Source organism: Sinocyclocheilus rhinocerous, unplaced genomic scaffold, assembly GCF_001515625.1.
Source record: "Sinocyclocheilus rhinocerous isolate Xijiao unplaced genomic scaffold, SAMN03320098_v1.1 scaffold19, whole genome shotgun sequence".
NCBI classification, from domain to species: Eukaryota; Metazoa; Chordata; class Actinopteri; order Cypriniformes; family Cyprinidae; genus Sinocyclocheilus; species Sinocyclocheilus rhinocerous.
The window spans coordinates 4,059,279-4,075,064 of record NW_015638975.1 but is presented as its reverse complement, the minus strand read 5'-3'; the positions used below and the strand labels follow the sequence as shown (position 1 = coordinate 4,075,064).

Genomic DNA, 15,786 nt, shown 5'->3' with positions numbered 1-15,786 from the left:
ACATATCAGGTACAGTACATGCCAAATTTTCTCAAGGAAAAAAAATCTCTCAACTAAAAATATACATGAGAGTCAGTTGGTAGCGAAACTGGTATTAATGTGATCGCGCTGCTGCGTCTGTTGAACTGAGGCGCTACAGCGATCTGTCTTTCCAGATTAAACAGTGCCAAAACGGCATTTATTGTTTAAATACTGCAATACAATGGACATAAATTGAAATCTGATACTTTTTCATATTTAAAGTATCAACGCACAATGCTTATTGCGATTTATTGGATGGGAGGTGTGCTTCAATGTTCCATCCATTAACTGAAAACAGGCTAGACTAATCGATTCTTGGGATTTAAGAATCGATATCGTTTCGTAAAAATGAGAATCGATTAAAATCGAGATATCTATATTTTTTTACCCAGCCCTAGTGTTAAGTATATACAATTCAGATGTTTGGGGTCAGTAAGATTCAAAGATTAAAAAAAAACACCAAGGCTGCATTATTTGATCAAAAATTTTGTAAAAACAGTAATATTGTGAAATATTATTTCAATTCAAAATAACTGTTTCCTATTTTAATATATTTTAATTGTAATTTATTCCTGTGATGGCAAAGCTGAATTTATTTAAAAGTCATTGTAATAAGCTGATTTGCTGCTCAAGAAACATTATTTTTTTATAAATGTTGAATGGATACATTTCTTCAGAATTCTTTAATGAAAAGAAAGTTTAAAAACTGCTTTTATTTGAAATAGAAATCAGTTGTAACAACGTGAAAGTCTATACTGTAACTTTTGATCAATTTAATACCAACTTTCTGAATAAAAGCATTAATTTCTTTAAAAAAAATAAAAAATAAAAAATTAGACTGATCCCAGATTTTGAATGGTAGTTTATCTTTCCTGTAGTAGTTGTAATATTCGTTTTTGTAAACTCATATTTTTTTCTGATTTGTGACACTATAATTAATCTTCATATTGTTTGTGGTATTGGAGGAAGTTCAGAGCAGGTTCAGAGAAATGATTAACGGGAGTGTCCCATTCAAGGAACATTTACATTTACAGTATCAATGTGACATTTAGTTTCAGGCAGTTGCTGCTCAGCATGTACCAACATGCAGGCTTTGGGGAAAAATGGATCTATTCATGACATGATTTTCAACTAACAGTTTCTAGTCAAGTAAAAGCGAAAGGTTATGACCCTGCAGCTTGAAAAGTCCAAATGAAAGCAAACTACCACTAAACACTGATTAATGTCAAGGCGTAACGTGATCATTACTGAAGAAGTAGAAATACTGGCTAAGAGATGAATGAGCTTATGGTGAAAATAAATGTTGCTTTGGAAAATGAAACTGAAATCTAGCTAGATGTGGGATTTCCAGCTGGTATTTCCCTGTCAAACTTGTGCCTTTGGGAGAGGGAATCAAGTGTCAATCTGCTGTCCGCGTGATTGCAACTGTTATGCCACATTCTTCCCTTATACACACATCAATGCAGTTAACAGTGTTGTTTTTGTGTTTATGTAGTTAAAGATGAAGAATTCAAACCAACATTGGACCCCACTGACTTTTATTATATAGAGGAAAAAAAGCACAGAGGCATTTTTAAATATTATCTTTTGTGTTCCACAGAAGAAAGTAAGTCATACAGGTTCAGAACAACATTATGGTGAATAATGACAGAATTTTATTTTTTGGGGGGTGAACTGTCCCTTTAAATGTTGCTTATATTGTGAGCTCTGAAACATTATTTTGATCAAACACATTAGGCTATGGTGCTCATGTAGATGATGCAAATCCAAATCCCTGTCCTCTTGCCACTGCAAAAGAGACAGAAAGGCCCAAATTCAGATAAAAATAAAATCATGTTTCACAGTTAATAAGATTTCCAGTAAATTTCTTGTCATCCACTGACAGTTCAATGATTGTATGAACCATGGAACCTTTGGGGGTGGTGGGAGATTTTAAGACCACCTCTGTCCCACATTCCCTTCAAGTGATGTCAGTAGGAAGAACCAGAGCCTGAGTGTGTGTTTGTGTTTTTAATGGAGCCTCTCAGTCAACCGCAGTCTCCCTGAACCCTAACCTGCCTGGTTCAGTAGCTGAGGTCAGACAGACGGTAGTGAAGGTGCGCAGGAAAGAGAGATTGAGGATGAAACCATATGGGCTGTGCTCTTCTCCTCACCCCGTTCAGCTACAGCCTCCCACAGATCAGCTCTTTGTGTGGCTCCTTCAGGGAGAGATAGAAAGTTTGAAAGAATGAAGACTACCACAGAACGTCGATTGTACAAGCAAACCAGCTCTCCTGTCTTTGCTTATGGAAAATAAGTAAAAAACGAATGAGAAGGAGTGGAAATGTAGGAAGGAGAAAGAAAAGGAAACGTCACAGGCAGCGCTCTCCTCAGACCATTTCTCCATAGTCGACCTAAACAAGCCAGTGACAGGTGTCACAGTTTAATCGTCCCCCATTTGCTTCCTCTCAATGCCCAGTGAGTGTGTCACGCTTAAATCCATCCCCCCTGCTCCTTCTCAATGGCGTGCTGGTGTGTGTCAGTGAAAGGCCTGTTTGAGGCGCTGTCACAGGTCTCCAGGGGTCAGACGGATGAGCTGCCCTACTTGTATGGAGTCAGTGAGGGAGCAGATATTCTCTGAGCAGGGGGTTGACATCTTTCTTTGCGGCAGGGTCCCATTCAGCCCTATGAGGATGGCACTGACATGCATCTTCTTTCTCACTCCAGCATGAACACAAACTGTCAACCGATTCCTGCTTCTCCAGCTTACCCTTTTTTGTATTTCTCTCTCGTATATAAAAACGCAGTGGAGGATGTGAAAGATCAAGGAATCTTAAAAAGATCCCCCTAGTGTTGATCCTAACCTCTATCACTGTCTGTCTTCTGCGGAACACAGGAGATATTTTGTAGAGAGTTTCAGCATATTATGAAAGTCAACAGGATCCAGACTCTTCAAGGTCCAAAAAAGGACATTAAAGTAACTTGAAATTGAACCATACAACTAACTGGTATTTCTGAAGTGACAAGATCACTTTGTATGATGAACAAAAATTAAGCCTTTTTACTGTCAAATCAAAACAAAACATTGGTTGACACATTCAGTCTACATTAAATATGGGAACACAAACTTTAATATGTTTGGCCACTTGACGTGTTAACCAATAAGATTTGACATTAGTTGACGTTTGAGGTGTGTGTTGGCGTATTTGATGGTGTGAGTTGATCAATGCTTTTATTTGATCTAGGAGTGAACAATGACAAAAATATCAGTCGTCTGGAATAGTTTCCCCATTGACTTTCATTGTATGGTCAAAAACAGACCAAATCATAATTTAGAAGTAATAGGCTATTTTCTGTCCTGTTTTGACCCCCCTCATTAGAACCCACCGAATAGGCATGGCGGATTGTAGACTCGGAAGTAACTACGTAATAAAAACAGTTACTCACACCTGTGTGGTGCGATTTTACTGTCGGATAGAATCGGACAGTGTTGTCAGTAATGTCGGCACAGCATTGTCTTTTAGTTTCAATCTTTCTGAAAAATCCTGCGTCAAATTGTGCCTTGTTTTGCACAAATCCTTGGCAAAATGAAGTGAACAAAAGACCAAGTTCTTACTGAGGCGGTCTGGAACCTCATTAAAAATAAAGTTCATCCACTCTCTCCTGATGTTTGGATCAGAAGGAAGGCAATGCAAAGACTGCGTTTTCCCACAATTTGGCATTGCACAGTGTCTTCTTGTCTTCGGAGCCGTTTGGTCTCTGCGTAGACCTGCATTTACCTCTCTCTCTATTTACTTTCTACATGTGCGAATCGGTGGGCGGGGCTAAACAGGCAGTGATGTAGAAGCAGACATTGATTTTCTTCTTTGGAGGTGGTGTTTAGCCACACTATTACATTATAGAGTGGTACATTCCACAAGCTGTCGTTTTGGCAGATTGGCTTTAATAGAAGCTGTTTTTAGACTAACAAGAAAGTTTTGATTCTGAAACTTACAGGATGTTTTTATAGTACAATGACCTCTTATATGTCAAAAGATCAAGGTAATTTTGATTTCTCAGTTCATGACCCCTGTAAAATATCTTCTGTTGTTTTCCATAGAAAGTCATACTAGTTTGGAACAGCATGAGAGTGAGTAAATTACCTCCTTAAATTACACTGCTTCTAAAATACATGTAAAATACTCCAGATCAAAACAGACTATCCTGTTGCCATCAGCTGGACTGGAGCTCCACCACTTTTCATATGTGTAGAATATAATGTTTTTGTGAGAGTGTGGCTGGGTGTGGATATAGGGGTCATTTATGGGACCCACATATCTGTGGTTTTCCCTCAGTTCTGGCCCTTGGTTCTGGTAACTTACACCCTAGGAGCCCTGTTTTAGTCAGTTTGCGTGAATTGTATGTTCCTGTGCTCAGTGTTCCTGTGTGCAGAACATCTGACTGTAAAGGAGACAATAAATGGGGAACAAACGCCATACCAGGGTTTAATTATTTAACTGCAGGTGGAGACAAGTAGATGTTTGTTTTTATCGATGATTATCATTCCTTTTTATTGATTATTACTGATAAATACTGTTATGAAATTAATATTTATAAATATACCCTGCAGCTATTCAGTGGTTTTGCTTTCCGATAGATAGATTACAACTTAGAAAGCAACTTACACATTTGGAACGTCTCAAACAACAGCTCATGATTGATCACTTCTACATATCTGATCTACAGAACATCTTTCTTAGCCTTTTGAAAGCAATGCTTTTTCTTTTTCTTTTCTTAGATGCATTTGGAGTCTTCCTTTTTTAACAGTTTTCATGCACATAGCAACATTGTTGTGCATATTCATCTTTTTAATGTGCACAAATAGCTGTTTATGCATGCTAACTGCAAACTTCATTCATTGTACTATTTAGAGCAAATAGCTGACAACTCTAAGTGATGAGGAAAGAGCACAGGGGAGCGAGCGGGAAGATGGATGAATGTGACGTTTTGGACAGTGAACTCATCCTGGCCCTGGCGCACGCTGGCTGACCTTCCTCTAGTTAACAGCCAGAACCAGACCAGGTGTAATCACTTTCTCCAGCCTTCCGCCTTTCTTTCCGTCCAAGGGAGAGAGAGTAAGCGAGTAGGGGGGTGGGCCAGTCGAGTGGCCTCCGGCCGACCCTGCTCGCATTCCCTCGGAGCCAGCGGACGATAAGCCTGACGTGCTATCTGTCTCGCTCTTTCTCCCTCTCCGTCTCTCGCAGGCTCAGTAAGTATTGGCAGGCCGAGGTGGGGTTGTATGGTAAAGCAGTAAGTCTGTGTGTGTTATGCATGTTATACATGCTGGAAAGCGGGAGAGAGAGAGAAGGGGCGAGCTGACCCTCCGGTAACCTTGGCTTTGGTCCAGTCAGGGAGTCAGGCGGGATCTAAATTCTGAGCCCCTCACCCCGTACCACTTCACCTTCCATTCAGATCAGTCCCGCGCCAGGGGCTATGCCCTCACGGGAGAGCACGGGGGTACTGAAAAGAGAGCCTGGTATTATTTTCCCCTTCTCTCCTTTTTTCTCTCTTTACCCCTGTTTCTTTTCCCTCTATTTTTCTTTCCTTATTTTCTCGTTCTCCTCTGTGAATTTGTACTTAAAGGCTTGATGGAGAGGTTGTTTTACCGGTCTTGCCTCTTTAATAACCTCCATCTCAACCCTCATCACCTTCTTACCGGAAAGCGCAATGTGTTGTAGGCCATTTACAAATGCCAATTTGTTTGCCATTAAGTAAGGTAAATAGGATTTGGTGAATTCCATCGGGATAACAAGCACCAACCTGACCCTTAGTTTCATTTTGTTTTGTTTTTCTCTCTCTCTCACTCTCTCTTTCCCTTACTTTGGCAGCTGTTTATCTGTAGGTCTTCATGCTGCGGTGATCATGAGTAAGCACTATTCAGTCTGTAGCCTTTTGGTGACCCTGATCATGAGGGCTATCAGAGTTCACGTCTATAGAGACAGCACCATGCCATCACCAAAAAAGCCTTTGATCAGATTATATCGTTATTCATGGCCTGTGAAAGGGGTAGGAGTTCTGTAATGCTGGTTTATTGTCTGTCACCACACCACACGCACAAACAAACACACGCAGATCCACATTCCATCTTCATTTTCTTACAGCAGCTGTAAGAGTCGTTTTGATTCGTCCATTTCCTGTAAGCCTTAAAAAGGCTCTTTTCTTATAAACGTGAACGATGAGACACCCTTGACAGCAATATGATTTCTGGATGGATCCCCCTCAACAAAAGACACTGTGTCATGCTCGTAATAAAACTGTTTTGAATTTCCTTTTCATATTTGAATATTCCACAGCATTTCATCCTGTTTTAGCGCATTTTGGAAGAAAGCACGTTAGTCAAGTTACGAAAGTAAAAAGCCCATGTTTTCTCCATAGGCAAAGTGCTTTTTCTGCACTAGCTTACAAAACCTTTAAAGACAGACCTTTAAAAGCAGTTATTTCAACTTTTTTAAATTTTTTTTTTACAGAAATTGTTTAAAGGGGTCATATGATGCTTTTTTAAAGATCATTATTTTGTGTACGCGCTGCAAATGCTCACAACACAACCAAACAAAGAAACGCACTGCAAATACAATTCTTTATTTGGTTGTGTTGTGAGCATTTGCAGAGCGTTTCTTTATTTGTTTGCGTTGTGAGAATTTGCAGCACCTGCTTTCAAGCTGATGAAGATGTTTTCTTGATTTGCTGGTGCTTTTTCTATTTGCATGTGTTTTCTGAAGTTGCAGCGCGTTGAGCTCTCTCGGCCACCGTACATAGAACATTATTTTGACTGCATGTATTTACGAATGTTAAAACCTCTGTTGTAAATATTTCAACCTCATTCTTTTTTTTCTGTTCTGTGTTCCTCTCAGCTCTTCTTGCACATTGCAGACGGTTTTAGATTCTTGCTACCAGCTCTTAGCTCTGACTGTTTTGTCACACTGCTGCTCCAGCAATAACTTTTACCTTGTCGGAATCCACAGGAAGGTAAAAGGGAGGTCATGTCTTCCCCAGGCCAGTGCCAAGTTTTTCAGTCTAACAGTTATTAATTACCACCAGCAACACCTTTAAAAGGGTTGTGTGGAGAAATGGACAGTGAGAATGAGCTCATCTTCCACCTGTGAGACATTACTGTTCATCCATAGATGTTGTGCGTTCATTTATTAACACTCATTCTTAGATGATCTGTCCTGCATTCGACCGAAAGGGCTTGTGACTGTTTTGTTGTCATTTTGACCTGGCAATAACTCTCTCTTCTGAATGGACAGGAAGTTGAAAGTGAGGCCACCTCTTCCCCTAGGCTAACGTAAACACTGTCAAATGTCCATGAATTACAGTCTGTAACTCTATTAAAATAAGTGTCAAAACAAGTCAGCCAGAAGGTCACAGAGAGTATACAGAGGGACGTGCCAAATCAACTGTTCTGTGACCCAAAGTCTATGTAGCACCTTATAATTAATGTAATATATAAATGCTTTATATATTTATTTATAGTTATACATTTATTATTTTTATTTTAATATTGGACATTTTTTGGATAACTTTTTGTAATACTTCTGTCATAGTTTGTCATCCGATTTTACTAAGATTTCAGTGAACCAGCTTTTTCTAAGGTTCACTTACGCAGCTATTTGAAATCTTTAAATGTTTCAGAAATGAGACTCTTTTGCATTCTGTGGGATTTAGCCACTTTCCTCAGGTCTCTGTGACCGCTTCACCACACCATAACCCCCGAGATAACTCTTCCTTGTCTGAAGAGGACAGGAAGGTAAGTTTGAGGCCAAGTCTTCCCCAGACTATGGCTCCTCAGACGTTGCGGCCTCAGGAAGAGGGCTGTTTTCACTTGTCCCAGATGTGGCTTGCTAACAGAGCGAAAAGGACTGATAACAGAACAATGACCCGAGTGGGGTTCAGCTTAGAGACAGAGTGTATCGGCCACCGCAACCATTGCCATCTTGACCACCCACTGACCCCAACCTCCCTCGTGCGTTTTGGACCTGCTTAGAGTTTCCTCAGCAAATGTTCATTTTGCAGTTAGAGATTAGCAGTGTCCTGTAGTGACTTGTTCTATACACACCCAGTAAGAGTAAAAACTCTGTATCAATTTAGTATTGCCATTGACTTGAAAAGGTGGAACCTTATTCACATGAACTCTTTGTATTTTGCGGTCTGTGTTTGTTTAAATGTAGACATAGAGATGCTTGTACCCTTTAATCGAGTTACGGCTGTCAGAATACTTCGGGCTTGAGCTTTTGCTCATCTGAAATTCTCTGAAGCCCTCTTGAGACTTCTGTTCTGACCTAATCATGTAGGTCTCTGCTTCTCCTAATGTAATTATATGAGCCACTCAGTTGTGGCACAGCCCCACCAGCATCCTAGCAGAGTGGACCAATGGTAAGTGGTCATTGTTCATTTTTAAGCTCAGATTTTCCTCTGTTTAGAGTTCAGTGCAAGGTGAATTCTATTTGAATGAGAGCATCACTATGCCCTACTCACTCTGGAGTTCAGTTCAGGGTCTCTTTTTGGTACACCCTATAGACATACTTCACTGCCACTGTTTTGACATGATAATATGCAGCAACATTCATGTTAATAGCACTTAAAGAATAGCTAATCCATTTCTCAAGCCATGATTTACTCACCTTCATGTTGTTCCTGTATGACTTGCTTGCTTCTGCAGAACATAAGAGATGATTTTCTGAAGAACATTGGTGTCAAAATAAGATTAGACTTTCATGGTACAGATACAAAAAAGAAAAAAAAACAATACAATATTTTTCAAAATATCTTATTTTGCATTCCACAGAAGAAAGCGTTAAATCTTTGGAGTGACATGAGGATAAGTAAATGATAACAGAATTTTCATTTTTGAGTGAGCTATGCCTTTAAGATTGTGGCAAGATTGTGTTTTGATTATTACTTGAATATCTTAGTAACACTTTACAATAAAATGGTATTTGTTATTATTAGTTAATGCATTAGACATCATAAAATTGTAATGGTTAACACTTCAACAGCATTTATATAATCATTATAATAATCATTCATTTTTCCCACATTTTTTACGTATAAAGCACTTTCACACAACCACCGGTTGATCCAAAGTGCTGTACAATACAGCTAAAATAAAACAAATAAGAAACCACAAAACATCAAAATACAATATAACAGTACAATTGACATGGCTAGATAAAAGCTATTGACAAAAGATGTTTTTTAAGCAGGTATTTAAATACTGGCAAAGAGGGCGCAGCTCTAATAGAAGCTGGTAATTTGTTCCAGACTAGGACAAGCAACAGGCCGCGATCTAGGAACAGAGAGGAGACCAAGATTACTGGATCTTATAAATAGAGATTGCCTCAGAGAGATATGATGGGGCTTGATTATGCAGAGATTTACAAACAAAGGTTAAAATTTTACTAATTTGTTTCTCAAAACCCAGGTTGCAATCAAAAAGAACACCAAGATTTTTAGCACAGGGTGTAAAGTAGAGTTTTGATCTTGTCATTTTTAATCAAAACTCTTCCAGTGAAACGACAACCTAATCATTTAGTCAGTTTAAACCTCACCAGTTTCTTATCAACTATAAGCTTGCATTGACATAGAACAAAGTCTCATCCTTCATTTTTTTCATTTCGATAATCCGATTCACTCAGATGTATGTCACAAGACGGTAGAAATTATCTGTTGCATTGATTTTTTTTGCACCCTCAGATTCCAGATTTTCAAATAGTTGTATATCGGCCAAATATGTCAAAAATGTCCTATCATAACAAACCATACATCAATGGAAAGCTCATTTATTCAGCTTTCAGATGATGTATAAATCTCAATTTAAAAAAAATTACCCTTATGACTGGTTTTGTGGTCCAGGGTCACATATTACAATGTTAATATCGACCTAGGTTAATAAATGCTTTAAAATGTGTTTTTTTCTATTGTTAGTTTATATACCCATATTAACTAAAGATAATGAGTTGAAATTTATTGTAAAGTTCTGACCATGTTTCTCCTTTTTTTTTGTTCCCTCTCTTTGACCTGTCTCATCTGAATCCTGCACAACAACTCCCTCTTCTTCTTCTCCTGCTCTCCCTTGCTGCCTCCTTTTCCTTTCCCTCTCAATCATTTTTCTCTTCCTCCTCCACATCGTCGTCTTTTTATTATGAACCCCTTTATTTTTTATGTTTTGTTTTTTTGGTCTCGACCTCTTAATCTTCTTTTACTCTTTCTCTTGTTTTGATTGACAGTTGCTGTTATCTCCAGCACTGGTGCTTCTAGGACTGTGTCATTTGAAAGTGTTTTTAGACAGAAAAGAAAGCACATGTTCAACATTGTTAATCCTTGATGATTGACATGAATATCTTTTCCCAACAGTTAAGAGCGTGTATGTTTGCATAGCCTGAGATTTGTGTTTGAGTGTCTCCTGCTTGCTGCTTTGCTGGACGCTTTAGCGTGGATGGAGCTTAAGCCAAGATAACCTCTATGGATAACGTCTGACCTCTGTGTGCTACTACTGTGCAGACTGAAATATGGCTTGAGAAACAGGGAGCCACTTTTCCTTTTTTTCAGTACCCAGATACCGCTTATCATTTTCCTCCTGGTGAACTTTGACTGATGTTGAATGATGCTTTAGTTGCTGCTCCTTCCCCTTTTTTTCGTTCCGCTCCTCTCTCTGCATTCACATGATCCAGAACCATGGATAGCTGAGTGAAGTGTTTTTGATTCAGACCTCTGTTCATTATATGTTGTTTATATCTACACAGGTCAATTTTAAGATAAGACTCTTTTCATGACTTTCCTCAGTAACGTTAACAGATTTCCCACAAAAAATCTCAAAAAATGACCATAAGCGGTGATTCTATAAGGATCAGAATGCATGGATGTTAACTAGGCATTTTAAAAGTTGTGAGTTCGTAACCCCCTTGTTAATTGACTCAGGGTGGACAGGATGATTGGGGATCACAGTTGCTATTTTTCTATGAAGTTTCTCAACCCACTCTCTGATTTTTCCACAATTTCTATTAGCCATAGACCCAACAAATTTGCTCGTCAAAATGTTTTGCACCTCTTTCTTCGATCTCTTTTTACTCCTATTGAAAATGCTGCAACACAATGTTGATTTGAAGGAAATTAGGTATTGAAACACTTGACAGGGAATCAGTGATACATGTCAGAGACATATATAATTGAACAATTAAAATGGATAGTTCACCCAAAAATGAAGGTTACTTTATATGGTGAGCAGATTTATGTTTCTATTCACAAGTAAACATGATTAATGCACATACATGGAGAACATCAAATATGATAAAAAGAATCTCAAACGTGCTTGACATGTGAGAACCAAATAGAATGTTTCGCATCAAGCATGTACTGTTGATCTTCCATTTCCATTTGCTCTCTGTACGTGCATTGATCAAATATTTGTTATTTAAGCATCAAAGTTTTGGAGGAATTGACTTCAATAGAGGGACAAATAAATAAAAAATGAATGAAAATCTTATGGGTTAGGAAGAACATGACCGTAAGTATTTGATTACAGAATTTTCATTTTTGGGTGAACTAGGCCTTTAAACTATAGGAAAATTCTATTTTTTTGATGAGTACATCAGAGAAAACTGTTTGCAGATCATTTGAAGAGGCCAACAAAGATACTTGATTATCCTCTTGATTTCAGTTGTTTTATTTATTCTTTGCTGGCGTCTTTCTTTCAGAGCACTTGATGATGTTATGAATCTCTTATGCTCATATTTGCTCCCAGCAGACGTTTACTGCTGCTGTATCTGTATCGGATTTGCTCGTCGTTCACATTTACGACCGTGCACTTGAGCCCATTTGCTGCGGTTCAAATCACAACTCCCATTCCAACCCATTGTGACTCATCCTATGTTTAGTAGACTTTTAAAAGAACTTTACAGATCTTCTTTATGCACCAAGAGCTTGTAACACTCCAAAGAGGAAGGAAAAATTTAAATCGCATCATATGACCTCTTTAAGACATAACCTGAAGCTACTCTGCCAGATAACTGAGTAGGCCCTTCTGAATATAGGGCAGCCACGTATATGTTTTACTAAGTTTTACTTTGGCCTCTTTTTCTGGTTGTTTTAGGTGAGAGTTATTGTTATTGCTTTCTTTACTAGGCTGATCTCTCTTTTCTGTGCTGGTTATTATCAATGTTATCATTATTCAGGCTCAAGCTCAACTGACTTTGGCCTGCGTGAGCCTTTGGGGCTGATGGCCCAGTTCTAGAATGCACTAAACAACGTTGAGAGCCAGAGGGCAGCCAGAGGTGAGAGGAGAACTAACGAGAAACGGAGTGAGAGGAGAAGGCATGGTTGAACTGATAGTCACACTGATGCCACAAAGAGAACAAAACACATTAACTTTAGTGACTAGAGAACACAAAACTAATTGACTTTGAGGTTAAGAACGTTATCCTCTCATCTTAGTTTTCCTTCTTTTACATAGCAGCTCATTCACATTGACCTCATTAAGTCGTGATGAATAATTGTACTTCATCGGCTGGTTGTTCACAAGCCGTTGTAGGTGGCTACTAGGTTACTGGGGCATAGGTGATCATTACATAACAAGCTCCCCACCAGAGCATTTTTAGATTTATTGCAACAGTAAAGTGGCAAATCAAACCTTGTTTTTCCAGAACGCTGCCAGAAAGAGCAACAGGTCTAAGGGGAAAAAAGAATAACACGGCAGTCAATTCCCAACACCCCCAGGCTATTAACGAGAATAGCTATTCCTGCTGCGTTCCAAACAAACAAGTACGACGGTCGGAATAACTGTTATAAGCCCTCATCCAAACGGCCCAGAGCAGGGAGAGATAGTGTGGACGAGGGGTGACGCTGAAGCTGAGAGGGAACCGAGAGTAGCACATCAATGTGCAATGTCATGTTTTCTTTCTTCCCTCCCTTTCTCTCCATCATTCTTTCTTTTAGAAGAATGAGAGGAAGTGATAATCCAGCGCCCGCCCGCCCCCATGCCCCAGCTCCTCTCCAGCATGGCCCTCTGTTTGTTCAGAGAGGGGCCGATAACACTGTCGGGGGTCACGCGAGGTCAAAGAGAGAGACCGAGTGGAAGTTCATTGGGAGGTGAAGGCGGGGCGGAAAGGTGAAACCCAGGTCATGGACGAGTTTGACACACTAGCTCGCGCTATGTGGAATGCAAGTGCATTCAGATTACAAATGACAGCGGCAAAACCTGGCTTCTTTCTCTCTCTCTCTCGCTTCTCAGTCTTGCTCCCTTGGTGGGTCTGTGCAGACCATGCCAGCGGGAAGAAGAGAGAAGAAAGGAACAAACAAGATATGAATGCAAATCCAAAAAGCACTTATCTTACGCAGGTGCTTATCTGTCATCGAACAGGGTGTGTGCACATGGTTTGAAAAGCAGGTGGTTAAATTTGTTGTTTGTCAAGTTTGATTTCAGATGGACTTAATAATTGCTTTAGTCTGATATTGTACAAGTTTTTTTTTCTTTTTGTGAAGTCAGACTAAAGGTGACTTCACATTTATTATTATTCGGTCAAATTTGCTGTTGTTTTCGTAGGTGAGGCGAAATCCAGTCATTTCATCAGGAATACGATCAGGAATTTCACTTGAGAGCAAAAGATTTTCCCATACAGATCCTACAAAGCTCCTTGGTTTGAAAGTGACTTCATTCATTGATACACTATTGAAAACTGACCTTTTTTGCCCGCAAAATTTTGCTAATTTTGCAGTTTAGCAACCCACGGAATGTTGCTGATATTTTGCTTAGCAGACCTAGATAATGCAATTTTAGCTTGGCTTCATCTTGGAAATATAAACTTTAATCAAATTTTGATTGTCCTCAGCTTTGTGTGTTTATGCTGAAAGACAAAGACAATATGTGACGTATATTTAATCCTACAAATTTTCACTATATACTTGGAAAGACAGCTGAAGACTGTAGCTTTACTACACAAAAACCTGCTGTAGCTCAATTAAAATAATGAATTTAACATACTAACAGCCATGTCCTCATACACACATAGGCACATGTTTTTTCTGCGTCCTTTGTGCATCTTTGCGATTGAATACAGAGATTGTTGTATAGTCATTTGCCTTTTTTCTTTTTGCAAGTTTGATGACATGTTTGATTGTGTTTGTTTGCATTCCCAGCACTGAATCTGCGTCTAAATGTGTGTGTTTGTGCGAGTGGGTTTGTTTGGGAGGAAGGAATGTGCTCTGTTGTTTATTGAGCCAGTGCTGAGGGGTGCATTTTTGGCCAGGCTCCAGCAAGGTCAGTAGCTGGCCGGGTCAATCACGGGTCATTACCGGCCCATTATCGGGTCAGGTCCGGGTCAGAAAGAGCCCTGCATTCAGGGTGAAAGAGTGTAAATGGCTGTTCTCTCTTTAACCTCCCTCCATTCTCCTCTAATCCCCTGCTTTGTCATGTTGCTTTCCCCTGCGTCTCCTCTATAATCTCATTTAAGAGGCCCTGCTCACTTATGTAACATACTGATCTAACAAGGGCCAGCGATGGTGTTTAATGAACTTTAATGATCTCTCTTTGTCTTTTCTTCCCTGCACCGCTACCGTCCTGTGTTTAGTTACTGGATCTCTTCACTCAGTGGGACTGGTCCACGTATCTGGCTGACTACGGCCGACCCACCTGCAAGTACCTGCGAGTCAATCCTCACACGGCTCTGGCCCTCCTAGAGAAGTGAGTCTCACACTGGTCTCTCGCTCTTCTCCTCACTCATCAAACCACATGCACTTATGTTAAGACATCAGATCAGAGGCAAACCATTTTTTCTCTCATCTCTCATCTTATGTTACTCATGAGCAGGACTTCTCGGTCGTAAGTACTCTGCATTTGGTGTTTGTGATGAGAGTGCCCTTTACATGGGTGATTTTCATTGAGCCAGTGCTGAGGGGTGCATTTTTGGCCAGGCTCCAGCAAGGTCAGTAGCTGGCCGGGTCAATCACGGGTCATTACCGGCCCATTATCGGGTCAGGTCCGGGTCAGAAAGAGCCCTGCATTCAGGGTGAAAGAGTGTAAATGGCTGTTCTCTCTTTAACCTCCCTCCATTCTCCTCTAATCCCCTGCTTTGTCATGTTGCTTTCCCCTGCGTCTCCTCTATAATCTCATTTAAGAGGCCCTGCTCACTTATGTAACATACTGATCTAACAAGGGCCAGCGATGGTGTTTAATGAACTTTAATGATCTCTCTTTGTCTTTTCTTCCCTGCACCGCTACCGTCCTGTGTTTAGTTACTGGATCTCTTCACTCAGTGGGACTGGTCCACGTATCTGGCTGACTACGGCCGACCCACCTGCAAGTACCTGCGAGTCAATCCTCACACGGCTCTGGCCCTCCTAGAGAAGTGAGTCTCACACTGGTCTCTCGCTCTTCTCCTCACTCATCAAACCACATGCACTTATGTTAAGACATCAGATCAGAGGCAAACCATTTTTTCTCTCATCTCTCATCTTATGTTACTCATGAGCAGGACTTCTCGGTCGTAAGTACTCTGCATTTGGTGTTTGTGATGAGAGTGCCCTTTACATGGGTGATTTTCATTAAATGTCCAGGTAGTATTTCACCCTGAAAAAGAATTAAAAAAAACAATACTTTACATGTCAAAAATAGGGCTGTCAAATTGATTAATCGCCTCCAAAATAAAAGTTTTTACATAAAATATGTGTGTGTACTGTATATATTTATGTGTATATAAATACACATACATACTACATGTGTATATATATATATATATATATATATAAATATATATA

At 39.7% G+C, this 15,786-nt stretch overlaps 1 protein-coding gene across 1 annotated transcript in view; it reads left to right on the top strand.

Annotated features, from left to right (window-relative positions):
- The window catches only part of LOC107750588 (exocyst complex component 6B-like), a 67,362-nt gene that overhangs the window by 45,239 nt on the left and 6,337 nt on the right, over positions 1 to 15,786 (top strand). Inside the window, exon 13 of the mRNA XM_016566068.1 lies at positions 14,601 to 14,713. Within this exon, the coding sequence (XP_016421554.1) occupies positions 14,601 to 14,647 (47 nt within the window). The 3' untranslated portion in view covers positions 14,648 to 14,713. The remainder of the gene's footprint in view (positions 1 to 14,600; positions 14,714 to 15,786) is intronic.